This window comes from Dermacentor variabilis, chromosome 11, assembly GCF_050947875.1.
Source record: "Dermacentor variabilis isolate Ectoservices chromosome 11, ASM5094787v1, whole genome shotgun sequence".
NCBI classification, from domain to species: Eukaryota; Metazoa; Arthropoda; class Arachnida; order Ixodida; family Ixodidae; genus Dermacentor; species Dermacentor variabilis.
This window is the reverse complement of record NC_134578.1, coordinates 25,512,890-25,523,212: the sequence shown is the minus strand read 5'-3', so window position 1 is coordinate 25,523,212 and position 10,323 is coordinate 25,512,890. Positions and strand designations below refer to the sequence as shown.

General features: G+C 43.5%; 1 protein-coding gene across 1 annotated transcript; it reads right to left on the bottom strand.

Annotated features, from left to right (window-relative positions):
* Positions 1 to 243: 243 nt before the first annotated feature.
* LOC142564226 (CB1 cannabinoid receptor-interacting protein 1-like) lies at positions 244 to 8,222 on the bottom strand. Its single transcript, XM_075675147.1, has 4 exons — positions 8,015 to 8,222; positions 6,856 to 6,953; positions 5,113 to 5,257; positions 244 to 2,514 (listed from the first exon to the last, which is right to left on the bottom strand). Exons 1-4 carry the CDS (start codon positions 8,096 to 8,098, stop codon positions 2,350 to 2,352), a joined length of 492 nt encoding a protein of 163 aa, XP_075531262.1. The 5' UTR covers positions 8,099 to 8,222; the 3' UTR covers positions 244 to 2,349.
* Between the last annotated feature and the right edge of the window lie 2,101 nt (positions 8,223 to 10,323).

Here is a 10,323-nt window from a genome sequence, read left to right as displayed (position 1 = left end):
ACAAACGACACGACACTGTCAGAAGCACTCCTAATGGCATGACGAGATACCGCACAGATTTCGAGCTCATGACATGACGGCACTATCTGATGACTGAACAACTGTCTCATCAACACTGCTGCCATGACTGAAGCCTCTAGATAGACCCATTATGCAAGAAAGGTGAGGCGTGTAGACAGGACACAAGAGAAGAGAAGTGGACAACACGAACGCTGTTCGTGTTGTCTCCCGTTCAGCGTTCGTGTTGTCCACTTCTCTTCTCTTGTGTCCTGTCTGCACACCTCACCTCTTTTGCATAATGAATCCTTACCAACTAGCTCAGCTTTCTGTCGTTCTAAGATAGACCCAGTAGCTTTGCTAAGTAGTGCCATTCTTTAATCTGTGGCCACCACCTTACAATTCATTCCTCGAGCCGCTTCTGTGCAAGACATGAGCCTGCCTCCTCTGCCTTTCACATTTCAAACATCAGGAATAACATAGCAGCACTTTCATTTCGCACCAGAATTTGATAACAAGAGTGAGGGCAAAGTGGCAATGAGCAGGACAGGTTGGCAATACTTAGTCAACAGAAAATGATATGGAGTGGCTTTAGCCATGACAGGTGATCATATCGCTCATTCATCTTCGCCAGGTGTCACCCATCTCCCTTCCATGCCATCACTCCACACTGTTCTTCACATAGCGTTACTCATCTGCCAGCCTGCACTGAACACCTATCAGGGTTTTCTCCTCACAAGCATTTTGCTCCACGATGATCATGACATAACTATAGCTGCAAATAAGTGCACTCAATCAAGCATTGAGCCCTCATACAGTGTCAGGGTAGAATGCATGCACAATTTGCTCTAAACTCAAGGAGACAGCACGGTTTTTAAAGCAGCCTTTTGCAACACTGAAAAACTAAAATTGGCAGCAGCTACAGCAATCTCAATGCAGAAATTGAAACAAGCACTTTTTCACGATGCTTCCAGTCAAGAGCAGGTTTGTCTCATGAAGCAACCTTTGGCAAGTTGGCAATCGAGTGAGGAACAAAAATTTGCCATCACTGACGATATGTTCCCTTGCTATAAACGGCAAGGCAGTGCAGATGTGGACAATGAAAGTGATGTCTTTCAAGGCACTCACTGGTTAACTACTGTGACCTTTTGTCTCGACGGCTAGAAAAATGTGCACCTCTATGTTTGAGTTTGTCAGCTGGTGGTAAGGTGTCCCCAGTGTGATGAAGTTATTTGACTAGATATTTCATGGTAACATTAACTAGGCACCCCAAAAACCAGAGATGGGAGATCTAACAACCCGCTGTAAATGTACTGTTAACCCTAAGACTCATGCAGACGTATGCAAGGTAGTAAAGATGATACAATGGTGTACTCAATACAACCAAGGCAAACAACAATATTGTCAATGATACCGTCCAAAATAAAAACACACCTTATATAACAAGTGCTGAACAAAGATCACATAAAACAAGGATCTCCACTTTTCCTATTTTGCCACTTCATATGTTCTGCAACATTTCCAGCTACTTAAACAGCTAATTTAAATTTACCAACCATTAGCAACTATTACTTGGAACTTGCAATGTAAAACTGCTCATTAAGTGCAAATCACTCAAAATGCCAACTTCTTGACAATCTCAAATGACCGCATCTATCAAAAACAACTTGATCACCATACATGAGAAGGATAGGAGCACACATAATATCAATATAAAGACAAATGACCCCTTTCACCTAGGTGGCCTCCAACCACTTACATAAAAATGTTCCCAAACATGACCTCACAGAGCTCGCAGATTATTCCAAGGGTAACCTATACACCTACCACCTCAGGCAAAAAGGACAGAGCGCTGAGTAAATCAACTAAATAACACATCATCAGCGCAAATCACGAAAACAAGCCATAGGTACAATTGAAGGTGGAACGAGTACAGCGAGACACTTCTAGCACAAACTGCAGACGTGATAAACTTGTCATTCAAAACGTGCTCCCTTGTGTCCCTCCATAAATTGGCAATGTAGCAAGGGCAGAGCTCTTTAGAAAGGCTGGAGAAAGGTGGCCCAACCATCTAACATGCATTCAGCACTCATTCTGTGTAGAAGTTGTCAAAAGGACCAGAGCTCATGAACCGTGTAAGCCAAGATGACATGTTGTGCTGCAATGCCAAGTAATGAGTAAACGGCAGGCATGCATGACCGATAGGCAATGACGTGCTCGTCATCACCTGCAGCAATCTGGCATTACCACAGGCCTTAGATGTTTTACAGGCTGGTCAGTCAAACGACAGATTGCTGGCCAAGTGCGCTTCCAAGCCTCTGCAAAATCGCATTTGCATGTGCTTGTGGACAATTACCGAAAGCTTTGCTTGTTGACCACTAGGCTCCCTGACGAGCGGCTTACTTCGCAATCAAGGTCAATCTGGTGCAGGGCGTTACCCCAGGTAACATGTTCCGTGTCCTTTTCCTTGTAGAACTTGACTTGCAAGTTAACCATGAGCTCGCCAACATCAAGAATCTGGAAGTGAGAAGAAACCGCAAGTCATCATACATTCCACGTGCAAGTGTCCGAGAAAGGGCAGTGTGCAAGAGCGTCTTAAAAAGATTTAAATCCACTGCAGAAAAGAAATTTTTCACAACAAAGGCTTCTATGTGCTGCATTGTCATGCTACTACCTCTAGCCAGATGAAAGACCATGAGTTCCTGGCCACTGGACAAGAAGATGATAGTTTACAAGTTAATTAACTAATTCTGAAGCGTTCGCACCTAGAGTACAAGAAAGTAGAGTTATTTATGAAAAAAAGTTGATCACATAAAGGGCAGGCTCAAAATGCCAAATACTAACACACATACCAGTGACAAAGCATAGTGCGCAAAATAAGATTGAGGTACGTAAACAATCTTAAATAAGTAAATGAAAATGTGCTGCCATTGATAATAGTACCCACATGCCAGATTATTCCGTTCACTTACAATTACTGGAAGACTTATCAACCTGGTGCAAAGGAGTCCAATTGCTGTTTGGGTGTTTTACATGTTGCGCGTCAGAAAAAAAACAGCACCGCCACACTGGCTCAGTGGTTATGGCATTCTGCCATAAAGCCCAAGGTCAAAGGTTGAATTACACTTTATAGTCGCTACATTTCAATGAGGATGATAGCAAACATACCCAAGATATAAGTGCCCGTTATACAACGGCGGGTGGCTAAAACTAATCCAAAGACCTCTGCTATGCCATTTCTAATAGCCCTAGCGTTACATTTCGATCTCACAGCCCTGGCATTACATTTTGACATTCAACGGCATGAATCAGTCAACCATTGGAACAACAGCCAACAGTTCATCAAATAGAAAAGCGTGCAAGGTGAAATCCCTGCTATACATTAACCACATTTAAGAGACGTCAGGACAACGTGGCCTGCAGCAGAGCGAGAGATATACACAGCTGCAGCGAACTTTTCTACAACAGCTGCAAGCTGTCAAGCGAGACCTATTTGGGAAGCAGCTGCCGTGCCGTAGCTGCAACCCATTTCGTGCACCTAGACTTAGACGTGCCATTTTGTCGAGATCCCAGGTGGACTGCACCAAGCGTTCTTTCACGTTTCATCAATATGCAGCGCAGTTGTGTTTACGACCGCCTCCTCGGCTTAGCTTTCACGTCATTTATCTCTCCCTGCCCCATTTATATGCGACATCAACTTGTTTCAAATGCAACGTACCACCCGCTGTTCACTTCCTATTATCTAGTACTGACTTTTATACAGTAAGCATCTCCTTTGGTAAAGGGCATTATGTTTGAAGACACTTATTCACATTGTTCACATGAAATCAAATGGTAGTCGGCACCTGTAGTGAACAGCAAATACCAAATAATGGTTGCAGAATTGTTAAATTAAATAATTTATGTACAGAGAAAGCAACCCCCAGCGACTACAAATTTTTTTTCTTAAGCTTGCTAATTAACAAATACTTGCCAGGTACATTTGTGCACACTTCAATTAGATTTAATAAGAGTGTAGCAACTGTTTTTACTGCTACTCTGATCTTCAAATGTTAGTTGTCGAATGGACTTATCTAGAATGCCACAGAAAGTATACTGTCTTTCAGATAATTTATCTCAATTATATAGATAAAAAAGGAAAATTAAGAAGAATTAAATACTCGATGGGCCAAATTGGCTTCGTCACCAACACACAATTCAAATCAATATATACAAGCCAATTCAAACTGATAGCACAGTACAGGTCATTATTTATTTATTTATTTTATTTATTTCTGTTTGTTAGATACTGCAGATGCTTGGCTCCAAGCAGGTGGGCAGTTGCAAAATTAGACATAATACAAAAAGTAACAATGGAAATTTCTTTGAGATTAGTGTACTAACAGACATAACAAAATACCAAACACCAACAATGGAATCTGTATCAAGATTACGGTAATAAGACATCATACAATGCAAAAGAACAACAATGGAACCTGTTCCAAGATTAACAATAATTAAAGGGGGAACATAGTATAACCTCTACAGTTCTGCAAAAATATTGGTAAAGGTGTCTCATGTGACACACTATGTAAGCATCTATTGTAAAAATTATTTTGTAAGTCCTCATGCCAAATTTGAGCTTTAATTACTGCTTGATGAATGGTTACGTGTTTTCTTTTAGTGTGAAACACACAATGTGTGATATATGCAATTCTATGCAGAGTAAATTTTTTTTTAATTGAGCTCTATAAGTTTACGACTACTGCACGAAAAAACGGAAGAGCGCAGTAAGTTCATGGCTGTGCTTATAGCCCATGTATATAAATGGGCTGGTTAACACATTCTAGAATGTAAAAAAAACTTCTCCTTATGTTTTGAACTGCTTTTCTTCATTAACATCCTGTGTTTATACTTTGCCTTCCTGGATTTGTTCTGTAGCAAGGCACATTGTCGAAAACTATTCCCTCCTTCTACACTGCTCTTTGCACTCATCTCTCCCCCACCCCTTTTTTTCTTTTTGAACTCTTTCATTTGAAAGTAGCAAAAGGATGGGGGAAAGGGGGAGGGGAGGTAACAGCAAGCAATTAGGATACACTTGAATTCTCACAAAGCATACAAAGCCACAACACACACCTGTAATGCAAGCGGAATTTTATCCCGCCTACCGTTCTTTGTGACACCCACGCCAAGACTCGACCATGTGATGCAGTAGGTCGAAGAGCTGTGGTCCCGCGATTTCTCCTTGGGAGAGTAACGTGATCCCATGAGTGAGACGCTCCTGAGAAATAAAAAACAACAAAGTTATATGTGTGTATACAGGTACCCTCAAACTACAAATGTAGTACAAGTTCTTATCAAAAGTTTCAAAGCCATGCGAGCGTACAATGCCCCAGAATATATGCAATGAAGCCAAATGCAAGCTTCCAGCACATCTGCTATTCAGACAGTTGAACACACAAGATTCAACAATAGATTTGACATGCTATGGTACACTGCCGCAAACCCCAATGCGGTCGAGGAATATGTTCGCGTCTTATCTCACACATCTGTGCTTTCTTGAAAAGGCCTGAATTATTGGCAGCCTCAATCTCCAGGAAAAACCTATACCAATATGTACATACAACGTAAAATTTACTCATTCACGCTGCACCAGCCTCAAGCACAAGCTCTAGTTGTAATTACTAAGTTTTAGCCTGTGCATCAACGTATTACTCTTTACAGAAAATCAGGTTACAGGTGACATGGCCATCATCTCGCGATAGTGCAACCACAACGCACAATTAGAAGTGCTTTTACGTTGCATGGTTGTTCTCATCAAAGAAAAACGAAAAAAAAACGAACTTCGTGTGGATGATTAAGTCGCCGCCAGTGGTTTTCACCAACAATTATGTGCAATACAACTGGTTGCTGAAATACTAGCTTTCTGTGCTCTCTGGCTAAACTTGGCACCACAAAAGCCAGCTGCTCATATATATGTCTCTCCTCCAGTGTGCAATTCACAGAAGTGTGATGCACATATATTAACAAGCCAACACTCTCTATCGACAATGTATTAGCATTGGTACAGGTGTTACATATGCAAATGGACAGAGAGGTACTTGAGCAAAACCCAAGCACCACATCCTCAGTTTCAACTTTTTGTGAACCTACAAAGGACCGTTATGTGATTAGTGGTTGTCGCAACCACCTTGTTGCATCTTTAGCCATTCTTCTGTTGGCCATTCACTACATTCAATGCATCAGTTACCGTATACCGTCCTCCATTATACTGACAGACAACTTTCTGTGGCAAGAAGGGAAAGCAACGGGGACAAAGCATGCACAAGCAAGGGCGCTTCTGAAAAAAATTCCCATGTTCTCACTTACGTTAGTTTACGCAAGGGTAAGAGAAAACAAAGACATTTACAAGAGCTACGCAAGACAAAACACACCAATCAGTGTTTGAGCCACTTATTTTGTGGCTTTTTCCTTCCGCATTTGGCCAAACGTGAAACTGTCGCACATGGAAGTGAAAACAGTCACACAGCGATTCAGCATCTGTTCCGAAAAAACCAAGAACGTTGTCAAACGCTGCCAGACTACTTGGCATGGTAACACGTGCGCAGAAGCTCCAGCCACATAGCTCTTGCTTCCTTGCCAAATAATGTTGTCCACGAGTATAGAGCTGAAGAGAAGCTAGTCTAGGATAGGATCCATGGACATAGAGATAAAGAATTCTGAACAATCATGACATGCACAACTAATTCACCCCAACACAATGACCACGGCAATTGTTTGAACAGATGCTAAGCACAACAGCGATGAGACACACAACAATCATGTAAGCATGTTGCAACTACACATACATGCACATAAAATAATGAATATTTAACTCACTCTAATGTTTGTGCTGGTCTAAAGCACAATGTTAGCGTATAGGATGTTTCAACATTCAGTTTAATTGTGCTCTCAGTTCCGAAGCGGGCTCCATCCACCTGAAAAAAGAAAGGAGTGATGATTGCACTAGACAGGCTCGTTTGTATGTAATGCTAACGATGAAGTACACTCTCAAGTGAGAATTGTTTACCCTAATTGTGTAAGTATGTTGCTGCTTTATTCCCAGTAATGAACAGTTAAGAATCCACCAGAAGCCAGTAAAAGAGCATGCTCCTGTCAGCTACACGAATAACTGGACAGTAATTTTATTAATTGTGATGCAGCTTTTCTTCTTCTTTTTTACCTGTGATGACAGTTTGATGACATATTGACAGGTCAAAATTAAACTGAAGGCTGCAAATGAGGAAAGTGCGCAGGATCTATATCTGCACCACCTTCGCGTTTTCGAAAATACCCACCCCGCCTGAACGGGGCGTATGCGGAAAAATGACTCAGTGAGAAATTCGAACCGTGTAAAACGGATACGTGCAAAACCGCACGTACACCGCTGTCCGCAGTCGCGCACGCGCGCGTCTGGGGTCCGGTAACTTTGCGCTTAAGTGAACAGACAAACTACAAAATCTGGCATTTCAACAACACACCATCATCGACCGCACAATGTATCTCGATGCATTTCCGAGTACTACGCGGTCTTGTTCGTTTTCGCAGCTTCCACTACACTTTTTTTTTCCTACGATGCCCTTATTCTGCATACCTGACGCAACTGGTACGCGGAGGATCAACAGTACACGCCGCCGCAACGTAATCGATAAAGCTTTGAAAACACAGGAGCGAGCGCGCCCGCCTGATAGCTGTATCCGAGCTGACTAGGGGGATGCCGCCTGTTTGACTGGCAATCGCGCAAACGAATTACGCAAAAACCGCTTCAAATGAGTATGAATGTGTTTTTGACTGTTGATATAAACACTGAACCGCCTAAAATCTCTAACGCCAAACGTGCTGGGGCCAATGTGCGCGCCGCACTGCGCTTTCGGTTTCTGACCGCGGAGAGCGCCGCCCCCCTCCCCCCTCCCTCCAGTCTGCGGACAGTCACCCCGCAAGGGGGCTGCAAGTGTTTTGCGAGATCGTGGGATGCAGTACTTTACGGCGTGGGGCTTACCTTGTAATGAACGTCCCCGCGGTTGTTTCCTTCGCGCTGCATGGATAAAACAACCTTGAAACTGCGGCTCGGTTCGTCGACCATCGCTGTGTGCGCGCGGCGAAATCCGAAATGTATATTGCAGGTTACGACGCCGCCCTGAACCCAACGTGCACGCAGCACTTGTGCTGCCCGTACTACCTGCCGTACGTACCACCTGCTCGCTTGTCACAGCTATGTCTGTCTTGTTGCTCTTACCTCCTTTTTCGTTGCGCAACTGCTGGAGAGTCAAACTTATTTGCAGTGTGCCGCCATCTACCGGTTGCAGCGTTAACTAAATTATCATTTCAGTGGCGCTGACTGACGAAATGTTTTAATTCCAGCCAGGTCAGGTTGGCCAGGTCGCGAAAGGCATCGAAACGCCCAGTGATGTCATATGCTATCTCCATATCTAAAAATACCGATCAGAAAAACTGTTTGTGCACAAAGGAATCAGGGACATTTGTCTAGATGCGGACAAGCTGGTCTGTTGTGGATCTACGTTCCCTGAAACAGCACTGCAAGGGATCTAGTGTTTTGTTGCTTGCAAGAAAATGAATCGGGCGCCAGTTAGTCATTTTCTCAAAAAAATCTGCGTAGGCAACTTGTTAGAGTCTATAGGCCTATAACTGCTGGCCAAAGTCGGGTCCTTGCCCTCTTTAAAAATAGGAATTATGACTGCTTGCTTCCAGGCGGACGGAATAGAGCTGGCAGAGAACATGGAATTAAAAAGTGATATAGGAGTGTTTTGTGTGCTTCGATCATCTCGTAAACTATTCGATTGTTTTCAGGGGCCGATTTACTACAACAGTTTACTGCAGCCTGAAATTCCGCCATTTTTAAATGGGCGGGGGTAAGGTTCTTTTCTTTTCCGATTCAGAGGCAGGCGCACCGCTTATTGCTATATTTTCGGGAATGTATCTGAGTGAACATAGGAACTAGAAAACCACTCAAAATGTGCCCCTAGAGGATCAGCTTGGTCCTCAAGAGTATGTTACAAAAACAAACATGTTTATATTGCTGGAAGAATAGATAATTTCCCTGCAGCAGGCAAAGACTAAAGTCGAAAAAAGTCTGACGAGGCCTTCCCTGGGTTTTTACTATTGGTAGAGGATGAGTTTGCCTACCTTGTTCACCCTGTTCCAGGCTTTTCGTTCGTCAGCTATAAGAATTAATGCTGGATATGTATTTTTGCCAGCTTTCCTTTTTGGCAGAGCGGCGTGTTGTTCTACCCTGAGACTTTATTTTCTTGAAAATTATCACGTTTTCCGTAGTTGGAGAGTCTCGAAGGTGGCTCCAAGCCATTTATTTCGGAGATGCATACTGGCGCCGCAGCAACTATAAACGCCGTCAAATATGCCACGGCATCATTGATAGGAAGCGTACAAATGTCATCTCAGGTCAAATAGGTGACCCCTGCATCATGTCCAGTCGGCACAGTCGACTTTCCACCGGGGCACATGTGGAGAGCGCGCATCACCTCTTTGTTAGTTTTATGACAATGGGGAAATGCTTACTCCCGTGTGGATTTTTAATCACATTCCATTCCAGATACGGCACGGGTGTACGCGATGTGATGCTCAAATTTATAGATGGTGTGACCGCTGTCACACTGCGTGCGGCTCGGATGTGACGCATGGAGTGTGTCACATCCGATGAAAGGTGTGACGCTGCCCCCCGGCGCGTCACGTCGGTGTAGGAAGGACTAGAGTGATTGTGAAGAGAAAAAATGCTTACGTGCCTCTTGGAAGGATAGGTTTAGTTTGACTTTCATTTCTATATGATATCTTTGTCTTTCTTCCACGAGGGGCATGATCGCGAGTTGGCGGGATGGCCTCCGTCAGAGTAGGCACAGCGGGTTGGTGAAGTGCAGACGTCTGAAGAGTGTTCATTTGAACTACACCTTGCACAAGTAGCACGTCTTGTGCAGCTTTGCGACCCATGCCCAAAATGCTGACACTTGAAGCATTGACGCCGGTTCGGGATGTATTGCCTGGTACGAAGCTTACAGTAACCAGTTTCGATTCATTCAGGTAGGTTGCTGGTTCTGAAAGTAACAATTATGGGCTTGGCAGGCATTTCCTTATAATCTCGCCCTATGGTTATTCTTTAATTGCACCTTGAGTTTCTTCTGGTCTTGCCATCCTTCAAGAAGTTCGCTTTCACTGAGTTCGAGAAGGTCATCTTCCGAGAATACACTGCGCACTGTGTTTATCGATCTGTGTGGGCCTCCTATAACGGAAACGTCGCCAAACGCTACAAGTTTCCAGAATTTGTCGTACTGCACTTTG

Coding starts and splice junctions, on each gene's coding strand:
- LOC142564226 (XM_075675147.1), bottom strand. CDS start 8,098: ATGGTCGACGAACCGAGCCGCAGTTTCAAGGTTGTTTTATCCATGCAG. Junction 5,258..6,855: donor AGACCAGCACAAACATTAGA/GTGAGTTAAATA, acceptor TTTATTTCTCAG/GAGCGTCTCACTCATGGGAT. Junction 2,515..5,112: donor AAATTCCGCTTGCATTACAG/GTGTGTGTTGTG, acceptor TCTCACTTCCAG/ATTCTTGATGTTGGCGAGCT.